Genomic DNA, 7,817 nt, shown 5'->3' on the forward strand with positions numbered 1-7,817 from the left:
ATGATTAAACTTTATCTACAGCAGGTAAGATATTAACTCTTTATGTTCTCTTACACAGAACAAATAAAATATCTAATGTATATAAAATAACTAAAATAACTGATGTTTAAATTCTGATAAAACATGATTTTCTGCTTCCTGCAGGCCGGACCCACAGACCCGTTTATAAGCATCTTTATTCCAGCTTATTTTTATTTTAACAGGTGAACTTTAATCTGAAAGTCTGGTTCAGAGGAAATAACGAGGCACAGATGTCAGGTACAACTCACAAAATAAAAGTCCGGTTTATTGTCAAACAACAAACTTCGCACATACATTAAAACAGGCCGTCATAAACAAAATGTCGCTGACAAACAAACAAAACAAATTAAAGGAAAAAAAAAAACAGGCCATCCCTCCCATACAAACAAACTAGTTATGGTACAGCTAAAGTACATACATTAAATTTACTGGAATGCTCTGAGTTCAACGGCTTAACAGGTTCTTTTTTTGTAAAGTTTTTTTTTAAATTTTTACATGTTTTTCTAGTTATCTGCTGAGATTTGTAACATGGTCAACCAAGTAAAATCTTTAAAGGAGAAGCACCGGTGTGGTCGCTGCTGCCGGAGAGACCGACCCCCCCTCCTAACAATATGTACAAAAATATAAAATGTAAATAAAAATACAAACAAATCCTCCGTTCAGGTTGTTGTTGTTGTTGAAGAGAAGCCAGATTTCTGCGGCGGGATCCTCTAGAAAATTTATCTGCAGCTCTGAGGGGGCGGGGCTTGTGGAGACGAGTGGATGCTTGTTGAACTCTACTTGCTAATGACCATGTTGGATTTTTTTTTTTTTACTTTATTTATTTATTATTATTTTTTTCCTTTTACATCAGTCCTCCAGCCCCTCCACCTGTGACGTAGAAAAGAGGTCAGAGGTGAAGAACCAGGAAGTGGTTCAGCAGGACGGCGGCGGGAACGAACGCATCAATCGTCGTCGTCGGTTTTCTGCTTCTTGGGTTCCAGGTTGTCCTGAGAGCAGAGGCAGGGCCGTCACCAGGGTTAAAGACAAGGGGGGCTCAGCCCCCTGGAGACGCACACAACTTTTGTATATTTGTTTTGTATTGTTTGTGTGTGTGTGTGTGTGTGTGTGTGTGTGTGTGTGTGTGTGTGTGTTAAGCAACATTTATTTAGAGAACAATACCTACACTTTCAGATTATTATTTCCAGTTATTTTAAAATCACTCAAGACCAAATAATATTTTAACATCAAATCAAAAATACCCCAAAACTGAACATTAAAACTATTTTACACAATAAATTAAAGGGAAACTGACAGATTTATGATCATATTTTAAATAATGAATTATTAAATGGTTATTTATTCTGACCACATCATATTGAATTTTTGTAAAAAAATAATAATTTTTTTTACATCAAAATAATTTCGGGGGCTTTAAAATATTTCAATAGGCCCAGTGATGTCACAGGGGAGAGGGGTTAGACGGTGTGTGTGGGGGGTGGGGGGGGGGGACAGCAGGGGGCCCCGGTGGCGTCAACTCACCTCATCCTCTTCATCGTCATCTGCAGCTGCCCTTTTTGTGCCCCCCTCCAGCTCGTCCTCATCCTCGTCTTCCTCCTCCTCGTCCTCCTCGTCTCCTGCAGGAGCAAACGTTTGAGTCCCAGTTTCATCCAGAGTCCAGTCAGAGTCTGAACCAAACACCCACCTTCTCCATCATCTTCCTCGTCTACCTCGTCCTCCTCCTCCTCATCCACCTCGGGCTCACCGTTCTCCTCGTTCTCCTGGGAGCAGACAGGAAGTTGTCACCTGTCATCGGGTTAAAGCAGCGTGCGGTGTGAGGAGACTCACCTTCCCGTTGGTGGCAGCATCCTTCCCGTTCTCCTTCTCGTCTGCGAGCTTCTTCTCCTTCAGGTCCTGCAGAGACCGGAGGAGGTCCGTAAGGAGCTGCCAGCTGCTACCTGCCCTTCTACCCACTGGCCTACTTACAGCTGCACATTGTTTAACCAGCAGGCTCCGCCCCCTCCCTCTCCTCTGCTGTAATCTGATACTTTGATGTGACGCCCAGGGGAACTCTGGGTAATGCAGTCTTCCAGCGGGTCTGCCGTGGCCACCATGTCACGAGACACGCCCGGAAGAAGCACTGCATTACCCAGCATGCACCGCTCCGTTTAAAATAACACAGGAGGAGCAGGAGGAGGAGGAGGAGGGGTGATGAAGAGGAGGAGGAGGCGGGGAGCGCTGCACGCTGCTGCTGCTGCTTGTTGTAACGGAAAGGACAATAGAAGACGACACATGGCCGAACCGAACCGAAACACATCGTTTAAAGAGCGCCGCAGCGGCACCACACACACACACACACACGCACACCTCCCCCATCCCGCGCCGCGCGCCCCCCACGCACCCGACACATACAGTTATTCATTAATTGCTTAACATAATCTTATTGGTTAAAATCCATTAAGCTGTTTAGCTGCGCGCGGCAGGAGACGGACGCGGCGCCGCGTAAAAACGCGCCGCCCGCGCGTAAAAACCATCCAAACTAAAAATAGCCAGGCCGAACCAGAACCAGAACACTGAGGAAGAGGAGGGAGACGTCTCCTCTGCATCTTCACCATATGTTCATCCATCAGCAGCCTCGGAGCGGATCAGCGCCGCGGCTCGGTTCGGGCTGCGCGCGGAGCCCAAAACGCGATTAAAGTTTCACCAAATCTGATCCAAAGTCCGCGGAAAACCCGATCCACTGGTTCTGGTTCTGAAAGATCAAAGTCCGATAAGCAGGAGGGGGGGAGGCAGAACCCCACGGACCTCTGAGGGGAAAACCAGCACCGTCACCTCACACCTCCACAGCGCGCACACGCACGCGCACCGCGAAGAAGAGCGTCAGAAAATTAGAAAGAAAAAGTTTCCCTCCTCGGAGCGGGTCGGAACCTGCTGCAGACACGGCTCCCCGGGGACCGGACCAGAACCTCCGGGGGAGTCCGTAAACAAACCGGGTCGGACCCGCGCGGGCCCGCCGGTGACCTTTTTTCCTCTGGAAACACGAAGCAGAACCGGACCGAGCTGAAAGTTGACAGTTCCGCACCGCGCGCAGCTCCGTCCTCCATTCAAACACAACAACTCCACACCGAACCGGACCCGAACAGCCTCAGCACCGCGCACATCCGCTCTAATCCCGAACCGAACCCATCCCCCGGACCCAGTTTCAGGAGGAGGAGAAAACGCGCGTCGACCATCAGAAGCCCCGCACGGTTCCGACCCGCCGCCGCTCCATCAGCGCCGCGGTTCCGGACGGGATGCGCAGAACCAGCCCGCTTGTATAAACAAAGAACCCGCGCAGGGTCTACGGACAATGAGCCGCGGCTCGGTTCTCCACGGAGCCCGGACTCCCCGCTCCGGTTCTGGTTCTGAGGGGAGGGGGGGGGGTGATTTCCACTAGAATAAAAATAAAATAATCAAAAAGTAAAACCAGAACTAGTTTAATTCCTCTGACCCGGTCCGACCCGGTCCAACAGTGTGGAGGAGTCCTGTATGTAGGTAGGTTAGTGTGAGGGTCAGGGCGGCGGGAAGGGGCGCGCGCCTCTTACCTTGGCAGAGATGTCGGAGCCGGAGTCCACCTGAGTGTCCGCCATTGTTTCAGCTGCAGGAATAAAGCAGAATAAAGATAATCCCAGGGCTCAGAATCCGGCTGGATTACTTTGTGTCAGTGGCCGCGGTGCTGACGGCCGGGGCTTTATTATAGGGGAGGGGGCGGGGCCTGCGGGAGCTCTGCGGCCGCCCATTGGCTGGTGGGGCCGCCGGACTGGAACAATGGATGGAAACTCTACACCCCGAGGCCACGCCCCCTCCCGGTTCCCTCTACGCACCGTCTTTTTCTCCAATAAAACAAATGATCCGAACCGGTTAAAGCCCACGAACCGGACCGGACCGGGACCCACGGTGCCGGTCCGTGAGTCCACATCGAGCTGCGCGCTAAACACATCGAACACGCGCGCGCTCCGTTTGACGCGCTGTCACTTTGATTGATTGATGTGCGTCTGGAGGAATCAGGACGCGACCACGGAGTTTTCCCGCCCCCCGCCGGGACCCGGACCCACGGGCTGACTGAGACGAGCCTTCAGGACCGGATTATTTCACTGGATTAAAGTGATTTTCTGACGCGCGGTAAATCAGCTGTAAATGTTGAGCAGCGCCGCCATTACTCATCTGAGCCTTTCATGTCCGCCGCTCGCCCCTCCCCCTTCAACCTGCGGCCATGTTTGAAGCTCCCTCTCATCTCTATCTGCGCACTTAACCCTTTTTTTTAATCTAACCCTTAAATTCATGCGCGGAGGTCGAAACACGAACCGAACCCAGCAGAACCTGCCGGGTCGGGCGGGTTTCATGGCGGGAGCGCGTGGCTTTATTTCCTGTTGATGTCGCAGAGAGAAGCAGGGAAATGGCGGGAGGAGGAGGGAGGACACGGAGCCGTCGTGTGTTGAACAACAACACGTCTCTTACCCACTGTTCAACTCTTTCAACAATAAAACAGCCGCCATTGCAGACTCGGCTCGGCTCGGTTCGGTTCGGAGGTGGGGGGATGGGAGATCCGGTAACAGCAGCCTACATTCAACATTCTGCCCGGATGACGCACTCTGCTGGCGGGGACGTCTCTGATTGGTCGGCTCGCTGGGATAAACAAGACTCCGGCAGACGGCGGCCTCTGATTGGCCGCTGCTCCTGTCAATCAATTCAAACCGGGCTGGCCGGAAGCAGCGGCGCCGGATCCTGGATCCGGAGCGCTCACCGCGGGTTTTCTGGGTTTTTTCTTCAGTTTTGGACCAGATTGTCTTTTACACGGCCTCGTTTTGTCTCTCTCTCCCCTGCAGCCGTGTCTGAGGGTCTTTATGTTTCTTAGTTTGTTAAAAAAAAAAAAAAAAACGCGCTCTTTGTGCTTCATGTCGCTTCATCAAATATTAATGAGTCAGGAAGAGCAGATGGACTTCAGAGATCCTTCAGAACCGAGCCGTGTCCTTCTGACCGTGTTTTACTGACACAACAGGTTCCCTTTCAACAAACTTTTATTCACAATAAAGGCTTATGATAAAAAAAATACAGGCTTAGAATTAAGAATAAAGACATAAATACAGGGTTAAGAATAAAGACATATAATAAAAAATATAGGCTTAGAATTAAGAATAAAGGTTTATGATAAAAGGCACCAGCTCTCAGTTTGACAGTAAAATCATCTCTCGGTGAGGAAAAGAACAAAAAGTTTGGTCAAATATAAAATAAAGTTATACACAATCACAGCCCACAGCTACCACACCAAGTGTTATCTGTTTAAATCAGGTTTACTTGATGACTTATTAATTTTCTTCCAATTAAAAACATTTTAAGCAGAATAAACTTGGTTGAAATGTTTGAAGGTTTGCAGAGAAACAAATAAAACCAGGATGATGTGAAACAAACACAAGTCTCATATTTCTTCACAGTTTCACTTTCTGAGCTGTTGTTCCAGCAGCTCGTGTTTTAACACTTCCTTTTTCAAAAACACTTTTATTTTTTGTAAACAAACTGAACTGAGCTGCTTTCTGCTGCTGCAGCTGAAATACAATACAACTGGCTTTAAAGTCATTTTATAACAAAAGAAAGACTTTATCAATCTAAACAAAAAGAGATTATATTTGATTAAAAGCTGTAAAAATAACACGTTTTGTTGTTTGATCAATAATAAACAATCATAAATTCATTTTGCTGTAAAGTTTTAAGTTTATAAATTCAAAATTTCATCTGTTTTAAATCAAATAAACAAACAGGATATTTATGTTTTATCATCTTCCTCTTTGCTCCTCCTGATGATGATGATGATGATGATGATGATGATGATGATGATGATGATGATGATGATGATGATGATGATGATGATGATGATGATCAGCCAGAACCGATCCAGTCCTCAGCACTGCTCCTGAGCCGGGCCTACAGGGTCGCTTGGATCAGGATCTGGTTCTTTCAGTCCTGATCCACAGCTGACCTGCAGGTTCTGATCCACCGGTCCTACAGCTCCATCACTCAGGTACCAGAACCTTCAGACATGCAGAGTCCAACCAGAACCAGAACCAGCTCAGCTGGATCCTAACTGGATTCATATATACAATCATCTGAGGACCGGTTCAGTTGGTTCTGACTTCAGTCTCGGGTTCTCCTCGGTCCAGCCCGACCCGGTATCTGATGGTTCTGACCAGGCAGGACTCAAACAGCTCAGGTCTGGTTTTTCCCGTGCCGTGTGGATCAGGTTCAGCTGGTCTGGTTGGAGGAAGAGCGCTGGAAATGAGGATGAAGAGATGAAGCATCAGCTGCAGCCGACAGGTCTCAACCTGCTGCAGTCAGGCCCACGCTTCCAGAACCAGAACCAGAACTGAACACCAGGTCCTGCAGAGAAAAACTGATTTAATCTACAGCTTCACACAGTCTCAGTCTGCTGAGGAGAACACTTTACTGAGAAAAGTTCTTTTATTATCAGAAAAACTTACTTTATTATCAGAAAAAAATGTTATTATCAGAAAAAAATGTTATTATCAGAGAAACTGATTTTAACAGAACAATTTAGACGTAAAACAAAACAGAAAACTAAAGATTTCATGAGATCAAAAGAAAGAATTCAGATGAACTCTGTGAGTCTTCATGTGGATCAGGTCCAGGTGTAGACTCACCTGAAGAGTCTGGACTCACCTGGTCTCACCTGAAGAGTCTGCTTACCCTCAGAGATAAAAACAAGAAGTCTGGTCGCTGCTACCTGAGTCTACCTGTGCAGGCCCGTCAAAATAAAAGTCTGACATTTTACAAACACTTTCATTTTTATTTTCCCTCCAACAATTCAGACTTTCTGTAACATGAGGAGGAGGAGGAGGAGGAGGAGGAGGTCTGATTTCAGGACAAATCAAATGGAACCTGAAGAGTTCCAGGTGATGAAGAGTTAACCATGATGCTACCACCTCCATGCTCTCAGATGTTGTGCTAAGCTACACTGTAGCCACAGCTGCCCTGGGGCACACTGACAGAGGTGAGGCTGCCATGCACCGGCCCACCGGACCCTCTGACCACCATCAGTAGCCGAGGTGGGTGAAGTGTCTTGCCCAAGGACACAACGGCATGTGGGCATGGCGGGGAGTTGAACTTGTGACTTGCTGGTCCAAAGCTGCTCTGCCGCTAAACCACAGCTGCCCAGTTTCTGTTCCAGTTTCTGTTCCAGTTTCTCTTTGGGTCTTTTGGAGCTGAAGCATCAAACAAGAACCTTGATCCAGGACCAGAACCACCTGAGAACCTGGACCCTGAAGACAACAATCTTTGTCCTCTTAGTCCAGGAAGATTTTCTCCAGCTGGCCTCTGATCCGGGTCAGGGACTCCAACAGAACCTCCTCTAACAGAACCTCCTCTGCTGCAACAGAACCTCCTCCTGCTCCTATAGAACCTCCTCTAACAGAACCTCTTCCTGCAGCAACAGAACCTCCTCTAACAGAGCCTCCTCCTGCTGCAACAGAACCTCCTCTAATAGAACCTCCTCCTGCTCCAACAGAACCTCCTCTAACAGAACCTCCTCCTGCTCCTACAGAACCTCCTCTAACAGAACCTCCTCGTGCTCCTACAGAACCTCCTCTAACAGAACCTCCTCCTGTTCCAACAGAACCTCCTCCAACAGAACCTCCTCCTGCTCCAACAGAACCTCCTCCTGCTTCAACAGAACCTCCTCCTGCTCCAACAGAACCTCCTCCTGCTTCAACAGAACCTCCTCCTGCTCCAACAGAACCTCCTCCTGCTTCAACAGAACCTCCTCCAAC

The 7,817-nt window shown here is 48.4% G+C and overlaps 1 protein-coding gene across 1 annotated transcript; it reads right to left on the reverse strand.

Annotated features, from left to right (window-relative positions):
* Window positions 1-254: 254 nt before the first annotated feature.
* ptmab (prothymosin alpha b) lies at window positions 255-3,637 on the reverse strand (the record flags this gene model as incomplete). Its single annotated transcript, XM_013999785.1, is given in 5 exon segments — window positions 255-1,010; window positions 1,543-1,637; window positions 1,706-1,781; window positions 1,849-1,914; window positions 3,585-3,637. Coding segments are annotated over 5 exon segments (327 nt in total). The 3' UTR covers window positions 255-965.
* Window positions 3,638-7,817: the final 4,180 nt, after the last annotated feature.

This window comes from Austrofundulus limnaeus, unplaced genomic scaffold, assembly GCF_001266775.1.
Source record: "Austrofundulus limnaeus strain Quisiro unplaced genomic scaffold, Austrofundulus_limnaeus-1.0 Scaffold2472, whole genome shotgun sequence".
Classification (NCBI taxonomy): domain Eukaryota; kingdom Metazoa; phylum Chordata; class Actinopteri; order Cyprinodontiformes; family Rivulidae; genus Austrofundulus; species Austrofundulus limnaeus.